At 36.6% G+C, this 13301-nt stretch overlaps 1 protein-coding gene across 3 annotated transcripts in view; it reads right to left on the reverse strand.

The window, feature by feature from the left end:
* LOC121430530 (uridine-cytidine kinase-like 1) overlaps window positions 1-12309 on the reverse strand; it is a 35830-nt gene extending 23521 nt beyond the window's left edge. Inside the window, exons 1-8 of one of the 3 annotated variants that reach the window (XM_041627823.1) lie at window positions 12087-12309; window positions 9691-9908; window positions 7147-7253; window positions 6029-6154; window positions 4578-4622; window positions 3850-3921; window positions 1276-1465; window positions 243-304 (exon numbers count right to left, since the gene is read on the reverse strand). In XM_041627823.1, coding sequence (XP_041483757.1) covers window positions 243-304; window positions 1276-1465; window positions 3850-3921; window positions 4578-4622; window positions 6029-6154; window positions 7147-7253; window positions 9691-9908; window positions 12087-12142 — 876 coding nt within the window. In that variant the 5' untranslated portion in view covers window positions 12143-12309. The remainder of the gene's footprint in view (window positions 1-242; window positions 305-1275; window positions 1466-3849; window positions 3922-4577; window positions 4623-6028; window positions 6155-7146; window positions 7254-9690; window positions 9909-12086) is intronic. The other 2 variants (XM_041627822.1, XM_041627824.1) reach the window with 2 other exon arrangements.
* Between the last annotated feature and the right edge of the window lie 992 nt (window positions 12310-13301).

Genomic DNA, 13301 nt, shown 5'->3' on the forward strand with positions numbered 1-13301 from the left:
AGTGAAATATATAGAAAAAGTAATGGCAAAGTTGTTAACATGTGACATCACTCATCTATGTCGCATTGCCAATTATACAGTGTATTATGTGGTACATACCAATCTTTTGGGACCATCTGTTCAACTTGAGCAGAATGTGATGTTATTTTGCATATTCTTGGCTCGAATAATGCTTCCAGATATGAAATTTCATTTGACTCAATATGAAAATATGAATGTTGAAGAGTCGATTGGATACTCACAGATTTGAGTTGATCGTGTACATGTTGTACAATGAGAATCATAGCAACTTCATTCTCGGCTCCTGTATTGACATAAACAAATTAATGTTGGAGGTGTATTGGAATGAAAATGAACTACATGTAGTACATCTCCTTATGAGTAGTTACTGCTCAATGTTGTAAATATCAAACAATACGTATTGTAACTTCAAGTCAAGCTCATATCATGCAAACAATGGTTTTTGCTCCTGAAGCTCATCTGACGATCACTGCTTTGCAGCATCTACGGACACTCCATCTCTTATTGGCTTTATAGTCAAGGTTCCCAGCTTTTCAAGAAAACAAAATTCCCTGATAATCATTTAAACCCATTCCCAGTTTCACATGCTTTCTAAGTTGTTGCAGTGAATTCCATGTACTTTTCAGTGTAAAAACAATAAGGTAAAACTAATTAGTACCACCATAACCAGTCATTCAATGGCCTGTTGTTTTGATATGCAACAAAATATATCAGAGTCTGACTGACTACTGTGCTTTCGACTTTTTGGCCGATCAAAGTTCCCTCATTTTAGGCATTTTTCCCTGATTCAAGGTAATTTTTATCAAATTCGCTGATTTTTCCCTGATTGGAAAAAATTAAAATAATTTTCCCTGATTTCCCTGATGTGCTGTGAACCTTGATACTACTTACATGATTTGAGAAAGTGGGCAGTATCTACCTCCCATAAAAACCCCAAACAATACAGCCTCATTTGAATAATTTCAGAACAAAATGCCACACAAACAAAGAAGGTTCATTCCAAAAATCAATGATTAATGTAAATGGGATATTATATATTGCAAATGAGGGTATATAAAAAAATATGATTTTCATTATATATTGAGGATGCATTGTTATCTGTTAGGTGACGTATGATTGAAAAACATATTGATTCCATACTTCCATTAACAGTGCTTTGCATCATCTGGAAAAAGTGCTATATCCAATTATTATTAATATTATCATCATCATTATGATTATTATTATCTTTATTATCATAATAATAATTATTACCTCTTGGCACTACGATATCTGCATGCTGAATGGATGGTTCAATGAACTGTTCAAAGGCTGGCTTTACAAACTTGTTATACTGTTTAATAACGCCCTCTAAGTCACGCCCCCTGTCGGTGATGTCACGCTTTAGTCTCCTTGCAAGCCTGATGTCTGAATCAGTGTCTACAAAGATCTTGAGATCCATAACCTAGAAGGAAGAATTCAATGCAATTTGGTAACACACTCAACAGATAATCAAGTCTTTTGAGTCTTACCTGAAGATCTTTCTGTTCCCCACTCCAACTTAATTGCAAGAATAACTCAATTGTAGCATTACTAGGACAGTACTTGAACTGAATGATAATCATGAGCACTGTTTGAAGACATTGAAATTTGTGAGAAATTTCCTATTTTTAAGCAAGCGCAATGAGCGCCAAGATGATCAGGCGGATACCTTCTATACAAGAACCCATCATCATAATCAAATCATATAATTCAATAAGGTAGGTCTTTCATAAAGCTTTTCCTGAAGTTTGGAAGGACTTTAAACACGACTGGTACATGTTCTTAGTTATTACGTCTGCTACACAGGCATGTATCATTTAGCACAAGAAAGGGTTACCAGTCATGCCTGGAACATGTTCTTAGCTGCTACGTCAGCTACACAGGCATGTATCATTTAGCACAAGAAAGGGTTACCAGTCATGACTGGTACATGTTCTTACCTGCTATGTCTGCTACACAGGGATGTATCATTTAGCACAAGAAAGGGTTACCAGTCATGACTGGTACATGTTCTTACCTGCTACGTCTGCTACACAGGCATGTATCATTCAGCACAAGAAAGGGTTACCAGTCATGACTGGTACATGTTCTTACCTGCTACGTCTGCTACACAGGGATGTATCATTTAGCACAAGAAAGGGTTACCAGTCATGACTGGAACATGTTCTTAGCTGCTATGTCTGCTACACAGGGATGTATCATTTAGCACAAGAAAGGGTTACCAGTCATGCCTGGTACATGTTCTTACCTGCTACGTCTGCTACACAGGAATGTATCATTTAGCACAAGAAAGGGTTACCAGTCATGACTGGTACATGTTCTTAGCTGCTATGTCTGCTACACAGGGATGTATCATTTAGCACAAGAAAGGGTTACCAGTCATGACTGGAACATGTTCTTAGCTGCTACGTCTGCTACACAGGGATGTATCATTTAGCACAAGAAAGGGTTACCAGTCATGACTGGAACATGTTCTTACCTGCTACGTCTGCTACACAGGGATGTATCATTTAGCACAAGAAAGGGTTACCAGTCATGACTGGTACATGTTCTTACCTGCTACGTCTGCTACACAGGAATGTTATCATTTAGCACGAGAAAGGGTTACCAGTCATGACTGGTACATGTCCTTACCTGCTACGTCTGCTACACAGGAATGTTATCATTTAGCACAAGGAAGGATCACCAGTCATGACTGGTACATGTTCTTACCTGCTATGTCTGCTACACAGGAATGTATCATTTAGCACAAGAAAGGGTTACCAGTCATGACTGGTACATGTTCTTACCTGCTACGTCTGCTACACAGGAATGCATCATTCAGCACAAGAAAGGGTTACCAGTCATGACTGGAACATGTTCTTAGATGCTACGTCTGCTACACAGGGATGTATCATTTAGCACAAGAAAGGGTTACCAGTCATGACTGGAACATGTTCTTAGCTGCTACGTCTGCTACACAGGCATGTATCATTTAGCACAAGAAAGGGTTACCAGTCATGACTGGAACATGTTCTTAGCTGCTATGTCTGCTACACAGGGACGTATCATTTAGCACAAGAAAGGGTTACCAGTCATGACTGGAACATGTTCTTAGCTGCTACGTCTGCTACACAGGGATGTATCATTTAGCACAAGAAAGGGTTACCAGTCATGCCTGGTACATGTTCTTACCTGCTACGTCTGCTACACAGGAATGTATCATTTAGCACAAGAAAGGGTTACCAGTCATGACTGGTACATGTTCTTAGCTGCTATGTCTGCTACACAGGGATGTATCATTTAGCACAAGAAAGGGTTACCAGTCATGACTGGAACATGTTCTTAGCTGCTACGTCTGCTACACAGGGATGTATCATTTAGCACAAGAAAGGGTTACCAGTCATGACTGGTACATGTTCTTACCTGCTATGTCTGCTACACAGTGATGTATCATTTAGCACAAGAAAGGGTTACCAGTCATGTGTATTTAAGTCATTACTACCAGCTTAAAAAACACCATCCAGACTTTTTTAAAATCAGGTTTTATTCTAATATGTGCTGTGACAGATAAATGATAGAGATCAAAGCACTGTACATACATGTACATATAGCCATGCATGCATGGGACTATCTCAATGATCACCAAGAACATTTCCAGTTGTTTTTAGGGTTATAATTTAAATTCCATGCCCTTTACAGGTATATTTCTTTATTGTTTCATTTGCATGTATACAGATTCCTGACAGATGCCAAGTTTTGAGTCAGCATATAATGGAATAATGCAATCACAAATTTCTTGGGTAAAGCCTGAATAAAATAACTTACATCTATGAGTTCTTTCTTGGCAAAGGCCATGATACCTTCAAAGATGACTACATTAGCACCATACATGGTTTTCTGAAAAGAAAATAGAAACACACAAATTTAAAAAAATGTGAGAGGCTTTGGTATTCATTCTCCATTTACAAAAATGTGCAGAGGAAAAAACGACATGACAAACATGTAAAGATCTGTTTTCGTCATTTTTCCTGAAAATGGTACGTTGACTTCAATATGAGTAATCATTTTCTAGCTCATTAAAAATTTCACATTTTCTTTTTATTCAAAATTTTAATGAGTTTGATGAAGCTACATTAAACAGAACAAAGTGAATGACTGCCTGAATGCCTTTACTTATACCTTGGTCACATTTGCTCTATGGCGGCTGTACGGCGAGTCGAAAACAGCCGTTTTATTCACTGTTAATCAAACCAGCTACATGTATTTGTAGCTGGTACAAATGTTAAAACGGCTGTTTTCGACTCGCCGTACGGCCGCCGTAGAGCAAATGTGACCGAGGTATCACTTCAGATAAACACACATCTACTGTACATATTTACTTCCAAGTTTAAAAGACACAATGCAAATTTTTTATTCTTTTTAACAATGAGCTAGATAAATCCATCAAAACACATTGATTAAATTAAAAAGCCTCACTAAATGACTTTAGATATTGTTCACAAGTCAATTAAATAAAAAATAAAATTATCAACTTGAAAGAGAGCAACAATTACCATTTCCCTTTCTCTACTATGTGTTGTGAAATTATACACTGGAACCTGTAGAAATGGAAAATATGAAAAGATTAGTACAATAGTATTTATGCCCACCTACTTTATTCTAGTATAGTGCAGCAGCAAATGGAAAATATCATTTTTAAAGATCAAGGAAAATATAAATTGGTTGAATGCAGAATGTGAATACTACACTATGTTGTCAATCTATCAGGGAAAGGTGTGCTTCTACAATTTCATATCATTGTATACACTTGAAATTAATACCAGCCTGGCGACATGTATGTTGAATAACAAATTCTCAAGACTCACATATTTTTACCCAACGAAAACAGACACTGCTGTCATTGCTGCTCAGTTTATACACTTGGTGCTTGATTATAAAAAACACTTTTATGGGTTGATTTCAGTGATAAATTACATGTTATTGTTTAATATAGCCATTGCTCAAGCATTGACTATAGACTAATCTCTATGCAGATATATTTAGACAGGAAATCAGAACGCACTAAATCTCATGATGTAATCATCTCTACAGTCCTAGAATTGTTAGCATTTCAATCAAGAAGCAAATACACTTAAAGGTCAAGTCTACCTCAGAAAAATGTTGATTTAAATCAATAGAGAAAAATCAGACAAGCACAATGCTGAAAATTTCATCAAAATCGAATATAAAATAAGAAAGTTATGACATTTCAAAGTTTCGCTTATTTTCAACAAAATAGTTATATGAACGAGCCAGTTACATCCAAATGAGAGAGTCGATGACGTCACTCACTCACTATTTCTTTTGTTTTTTATTGTTTGAATTATACAATATTTCAATTTTTACGAATTTGATGATTAGGACCTCATTGCCTGAAGCAGAAAATGTTAAAATAATGGAATTCCACGTGTTCAGGGAGGAATGAAACTTCATTTCACATGACAATGACGAGAAAATAAAAATATTTCATATTTCATATAATAAAATGCAAAAGAAATAGTGAGTGAGTGATGTCATCAACTCTCTCATTTGGATGTAACTGGCTCGTTCATACAACTATTTTGTTGAAAATAAGCGAAACTTTAAAATGCCATAACTTTCTTATTTTACATCCGATTTTGATGAAATATTCAGTGTTATGCTTGTTGAATTTTTCTCTTTTTATTCAAATCAAGTTTTTGTTGGGGTGGACTTGTCCTTTAACTTTTGAATTTAGTTTGTACAACATAATTGATCTCTATTGAAAAACAAGAATGTCTGGAAGAATAATACATATAATTTATTTTTATCGGCAAAAGTTGTGGTATGAATGAGGTTACATTAAAAGGAAATTATTCACCATTTTACATAGTGAGTTTATATTGTAAGACTACATATCAAAGTGGTGCATCCTGGCAAAGGTAAGTAAGGCCTTGAGATGGCGCTCTTTATAGAGGCTATGGCATAGGTGGCTTTAAAAACAAACCTCAACATGTTTTCCTTCCTTGAGTTTCTTTAACGTCTCAACAAGGAGCTCAAAATCAAAAGCATCAGGATGATCAAAGTTGTATTCATTTCTATTGGCTTGCTCATGCTGCTTGGGCGTCAATACCTACAAAAAATACAATGAAATAGATAAATCTACAAATGTAATAAAGAAAAGAAACAATAATTATCAGATGTAAAAAAAAAAAATTATTTTAAATCTATAGTTCATGTTTTATTTTCTTTCAAGTTAATGTGTGCCTTTTCTTGTCCCTCAATACTACATGTGGTTTGTATTCTATGGAGCATTGTGGCCCAGTTGATTATTCTCTGGACTTTGAATCCGAGGGTCCTGGATTTGAATCACAGCCAAGGCACAATTTCTTTCAGCAAGAAAATGACCTACATTTTTCCTGCACTCAACCCAGGTGATGTGAATGGGTACCCGGCAGGATTTATTCCTTGAATGCACCAAGAACCTTTAGCAGCTGGAGCTAAAGCTGGGGTAATATATTTTTCGCCATCGAATAGGCAACTAGATATACGGCACCTCACACATGCCATACATAATTATATTTGTTTTTATATCAAGGAATGTGTGACTTTGTATTTCATTGGTACATGTGGTTTGTATCCTATAGATATGATCGCTACAATTGGTGTCATACCTAGATTTTTTACATGTAGTATGGCAAGCTTTTTGCTCAAATGATCCTTTTTATTGATATCAAGAACTGCCAGTTTTTAAGAAAACATTTTTTGATGTGTACTTTCTGCGCTTAATAAATTATTTAAACGTGAAAACCTCTGGAATCATAATGCTTCTAACACAGAATAATGTAACATCGTTGAGTTTGGTGAAAAGATCAATAAAGCCTACAATATCAGATGGCTGGTAATTTGAGTTATTCTCAAGCGAAATACTCAGCTGGAAAGTGGTGAAAATGCACCTTGCATTCCTATTTTTTCTTAAGTATTTCAATAGCTTCCACTTTTACTTTTGGCTATGGTAAGATAATCAGAGATGCACAAGAATTTTTTTTTTCTTTTACAATGTAATGACAATCACAGATCAATAACATTGGTAGTAGCCTTGACTGAAGACTAGTAAAGACCCACCTTATAGAATGAGTCCATTGAGAGAAGACTAACCCATGGTACATCCAGGGCTTTGATGATTTCATTGGCTACTGTAGTCTTACCCGATGCACTACCTCCGCATAGACCTGTATTAATAATACAAAAATAAGAAGTGACTCCATGATAAAATTCTCAAAGATAAAATCTATTGCCACCAGATTACATTACAACAGAGCCATTCTCAAATCAGTTGGGAAAATATTGACTGTAATATAATGAATGTTATACCCTTTTCATAAACCTATCCTCCAATTAGCCGCCTAAGAGTAATGCGGATAATTCAATAAAAACTGCGTTCATAAACTCCGAAAATAAGCCGCATTATTTTTACGAGCGCCCGTCCTGAAAAAGGCGGATAATCGCCATGACAACTGGACACGCCCCCTCCAATGCGGTTGTGTTGGAAAAGGGTGACCTTGTGACCGCACCATGGCAATTATCCGCATTATTTGGAAATGCGTTCATAAACTCAAAATCTTATCCCGATGCCGCTATTATGCGGATAACAGCAGCATCAGAGTAATGCGGATAACTCTTGTCCTCCTCCAATTTTACGACCAAATTATGCTGCTATTAGACGCCTAATTCATCTTAATTGGGTTTATGAAAGTGGTATAAGAATTAATGTATGCCGTAGATTTGGAATGAATGAAAGGATAAGAAGTTACCTTTTTGTTTCTATGATACCAACTTCCCAGAGAAATACATGCGCACATGTAAATGGGACTACACATTTCAGTTGCTCTTTGATTACATTTCAAACGTAAACCCTAATGCATCGAGAAACATTTATTGTTGATTACCTTCCCTAAAATGAGACTTCATTTTCAAAAGAGGTTTGACTTTTGTTTCACAAATTATTATTGATTTCATAATCGCTACAATGCTATCAAAACAGGAAGGTGAAAATTCAAATTAATACACTATTCTGGATAAAGATGAGGTCTGGTAATTGAAACAATCTGGGGCTATGTCAGACAAACCTTCTTTTCACATTTTTCTCTGATACCCCCCCCCCATAAGAATAAAGCACTCTCTTACATTGCAGTACGTCCACAGAAAAGAGAAAAGTAAAATTATTTTTTTTAATGTATAAACAAATTGAAGAGTATAACTTATTTGCCTCTCGGCGTCTACAGATCTGTAGACGCCGAGAGGCAAAGAAGTTTTGTATAATTTTATGCCCAATTCCACGATATGATTATTATTCACCAAAATTTTGAATTTATCAATTTGTTCACATTTTCTTGCATAAGTTGTACAACACTTTTCAATTTTTTTTGACAATGGAGACTGAACTTACTCTCAAACTTCTTAAAACAAGAACCAAACATATATATGTACATTATTCACACAGTAAACAGGGGGAAAATACAATTAAAAAAAGTAACACTCCTTTTTGAAAAATATACATACACATGTATGTACAGCTACCTACTCTCATAAATTCATATGTCATTCATTCATAAGTTCTTCGTTCAGAGTGGATTTTTCAAACAAGACCTCCTATATTACCATTATTATATAAAATTTAGCTTTTTTAAACAAAACAAGTGGAATGCCTCTGGCCGTCTCACCTGCATCACGCGGTTCAATATAGCAGCAGTGCTCACTTTGAATACTACTCTAACTCGCACAAGATGTTCAGTGATACATGGTTACTCTTATTTCCCTTTTTTATGAACTAGACCAATAAACTTACAGAGATATGATGGTTATTCAACAAAAAACCCCAACATGGCCAAAGTTCATTGACCTTACATGACCTTTGACCTTGATCATGTGACCTGAAACTCGAACAGGATGTTCAGTGATACTTGATTACTCTAATGTCCAAGTTAATGAACTAGACCAATAAACTTTCAAAGTTATGATGGTAATTCAACAGATACCCCCGATTCGGCCAAAGTTCATTGACCCTAAATGACCTTTGACCTTAATCATGAGACCTGAAACTTGCACAAAATTTTCAGTGATGCTTGATTACTATTATGTCCAAGTTTCATGAATCAGATCCATAAACTTTCAAAGTTATGATGGGAATTCAACAGATATCCCCAATTCGGCCAAAGTTCATTGACCCTAAATGACCTTTGACCTTGGTCATGTGACGTGAAACTCATGCAGGATGTTCAGTGATACTTGATTAACCTTATGTCTAAGTTTCATGAACTAGGTCCATATATTTTCTAAGTTATGATGACATTTCAAAAACTTAACCTCAGGTTAAGATTTCGATGTTGATTCCTCCAACATGGTCTAAGTTCATTGACCCTAAATGACCTTTGACCTTGGTCATGTGACATGAAACTCTAATAGGATGTTCAGTAATACTTGATTAACCTTATGGCCAAGTTTTATTAACTAGGTCCATATACTTTCTAAGTTATGACGTCATTTCAAAAACTTAACCTCAGGTTAAGATTTGATGTTGACACCGCTGCCGCCGCCGTCGGAAAAGCGGCGCCTATAGTCTCACTTTGCTTCGCAGGTGAGACAAAAATTGAATATACACCCCTTTACCTATAACGAAAGCCTCGTGGAGCTGGCCTTGTGAGTTATACCAAGGTGGTCTGCCAGCCGTGTAGATGGTCCTATTTGATGTTCTTAGCACTGTGTCACCGGAACCACCCGTCGAAATAGTCCTCTTTCTGACAGGTTTAGATGGTGAGCTTGAGATGGACGACGGAGGAGTATTAACAGAAGAGGTCAAACTGTCAAAGGCATCATCACTTGTGTTGCTAAATTGAGAAGTAAAAAAAAAACAGTTTAAATGATGACATACATTGTATATAATAATAATAATAATAGGCATTTATATAGCGCCATCTATCTAGAAATATTCTATTCCAAGGCGCATTGTTATTATTATTAGCCCGGCTTTAGCTTGAGCTGCTTTTCAGCGCTTATGCATTCAAGGAATTAATCCTGCTGGGTACCCCTTCACCTCACCTGGGTCGAGTGCAGCACAATGTGGATAAATTTCTTGCTGAAGGAAATTACGCCATGGCTTGGATTAAATAAATAATCTCCGTCACTGTCTAATGTGTACCATTGACTCAACATGCACCCATCCCAGTTTACACAGTGGTTCCAGAATACGCTGCAAAAGGGATTAATTCTTCAAGGTTTTAATTGCCCAGGGATTGTTGTCCTTGATTGTCTCATTGTCTCATGTGACCTTCTTTTTATATTATTGGATTATTCAGTGATTGGTGTTAATGATGTTTTTGGAGTTTATACCAAGGTGGTCTGCCAGGGGTGTAGATGCAGATGGAAGCTGACATTCATTCTGTGGTGTATAAATGAAAGGTATTGTGGGTTCTCTTCTCAATAAAATGTATATACGGTATGTTGGGACTCCCATCAATTTGTTTCAAGAGAGAAAAAAGGATAAGCTTCACATGTAAAATACTATGCAGCACAAGATAAACTCCAACAACATCATTAACACTAATCACTGAATAATCCAATAATATAACAAGTAGAACGCCTCTGGCAGTCTCACCTGTACTACGCAATTCGATAGCAGCAGTGGCGCCTTTGAAAACAGCTGATAAATAATTGTTCACAGAAGAAACCACTATTAAAATATGATAATACAATATTATGTCCATTGACCCAAAATGACCTATGACCATGTAACCTAAGACATGTGCAAGACAATCATTCATACTTGATTACCCTTATATCGATGTTTCATGAGCTGCATCCATAAACTTTCTAAGTTATGATGCCAATTCAACACATACTCCCAACATAGCCAGAGTTCATTGACCTTTAAATGACCTTCGATCTTGACCATGTTCCTGAAACACGCACAGGGCATTCTGCCTGGGATACATTGCTACTTTTATGTCCAAGTTTCATGAAGAAGATCCATAAACTTTTAAATTTATGATGAAAATTCCACAAATACCCCCACTTTACCAAAGTTTGTTGACCCTAAATGACCTTTATCATGTACCTGAAACTTGCACAGGATGTTCAAGGATACTTGATTGCTTTTATATCCAAGTTTCATAAACTAGATCCATAAACATTCAAAGTTATGACATTTTCTCAAATACCACCATCATGGCCAAAGTTTGTTAACCCTAAGTGACCTTTGACCTTGGTCATGTGACCTGAAACTCGCACATGATATTCAGGGATACATGGTTGCTCTTACGTCCAAGTTTCATAAACTAGATCTATAAACTAATTCGTCAAATAACCCCAACATGGCCAAAGTTTGTTGACCCTAAGTGACCTTTGATCTTTATCATGTGACCTGAAACTCGGGTAGGATCTTCGATGATACACCATTACCCTTATGCCTAAGTTTTATGAACTAGGCTAGGTCCATAATTTCCAAGTTATGACAACATTTCAAAAACTTTTAGTGAGTATAAATACTTATTATTATAATGGATTATTTATAATCAAGTTTCAAATTTTATTATTTGTCAGATGATAATTTTTATCTGTAAATTGTTCTTCAAAACGGCATTTTGTAACATCGCTAATCGAAGGTACATGTACCTTATAAAGAAGCGGTTCAAGGGTCAAGCCTATTGTATTTGCTTTGTTGACTAACGGTTCGAGGGATCTACACGAGATTGGTCTGGTAAGAAACCTCTCATTTTTTTCTATTCATGCATGGTGAAATAATTTTTATCCCTTCATACGCATTATGCGTAGGTCTTGCTCATGTATCTACGGGAAGAGTTTCAAGGCTTTATTGGTCAAGTGCCCCCCCCCCCGGCTGCCAACTGTCTAACGTTAAGGGGAAATATATTCAAGTATTGCCAAACTTATAACAAAGCTAAACAGAACAGTTCATAAATATTTTGTTCAAGAAACCCAACATGAAAATAAGCATGTGGGAACACTGTTGAGTTTTGTGCTCAAGAATCACCGAATAAAATCTTGTTTACCTTTCATCAGAAGCCCCAGATGTTCTCCGCAATGCGATATCTATTGTGTCTGCCATCCTATAAAATTCTTCAGTTTAAGTGACACCTTAAAACTTTAAAGTCAGTCTCACAAATTGTCGAAATTTGTCAGCAAGCAAAACCCGTTTTGTGGCTCACCGAGACATCTCGTCCTTCGATTTTCATGTGGCCTCTTCGTCGCGGCGACGCGACCACAGATAGAGTCCGTGGACGACGCCACGCGGAGCTCGATTTTCGACTGTCGACGTCGAGGAAAATAGGCCCATGCGCTGTTGTAGCGAAGGGGGGGGGGGAGGCTACAATCTCAACATCCACAGCTCCACTTAAAAAAAAGAAGTCAGTTATCGTGTACAAAAACGTAGTAAAAATACAAAATATAACAAACTATACAAAGTGGTTGTGTGTCCGGACGATTAATTTTAGAAAGTCATTTGAAAAAAATTTTAAGCGAAGTTTCATCAATTTTTAGTACAATATGTTAGGAAATATTATAGAGAAAAATTTGAAAAAAAATTTAAGCGAACTTTCATCAATTTTTAGTACAAAATGTTAGGAAATATTATAGAGAACAAGATATAAGATGTTTAAAACTATTGAATTCATACTTTTAGTGTAATCTAAAGACAAAAAAAGAAGACTTCAACAATATAAAGTGTCCGGACTCTCGACCCCCCATCCTATTTGTTTTTTTTTGTATGGTCAGGTTTAGCCACTGTCTTATTTCCTCTCTCGAGGGGGAATCAGTGCATGGGTTAAGCCCCTCCCACAAGTTCCATTCAGTGCACTGACCGCCTACACTCTCGAACATCGTGAATAGATTCCATTGAAATGTATTCATGCAGTGCTCGGATCCCGGAGCGGCCAGGGCATATCTTCCCGTGCCCCCCCCCGGCCCCTTGAGAGCTGGCAAAATATGGAAAAAGCAGCGCATACGCAAGTGAAGACCCAACCCACTTCCCTCCTTCTCTTTTTTTTTCTTCAAAAGTTCGTGACTTTTATCATCCGGGATATCGAAGACATTTATTTTTTTGCTTGCCGAATTTATTTTTGAACGAGTTATTCAAATGGCCACCTTTTGGCGATTCCGGATTTGGCCCGGACTCTGCCTCTTTGTACTTTTTTAATTTATTATATGCGACATTACGACCAAATTATTGGACAAAAACTGTACACCATGGGAGCGTTTCATGAAAGGAC

This window comes from Lytechinus variegatus, chromosome 17 (genome assembly GCF_018143015.1).
Source record: "Lytechinus variegatus isolate NC3 chromosome 17, Lvar_3.0, whole genome shotgun sequence".
NCBI lineage: Eukaryota > Metazoa > Echinodermata > Echinoidea > Temnopleuroida > Toxopneustidae > Lytechinus > Lytechinus variegatus.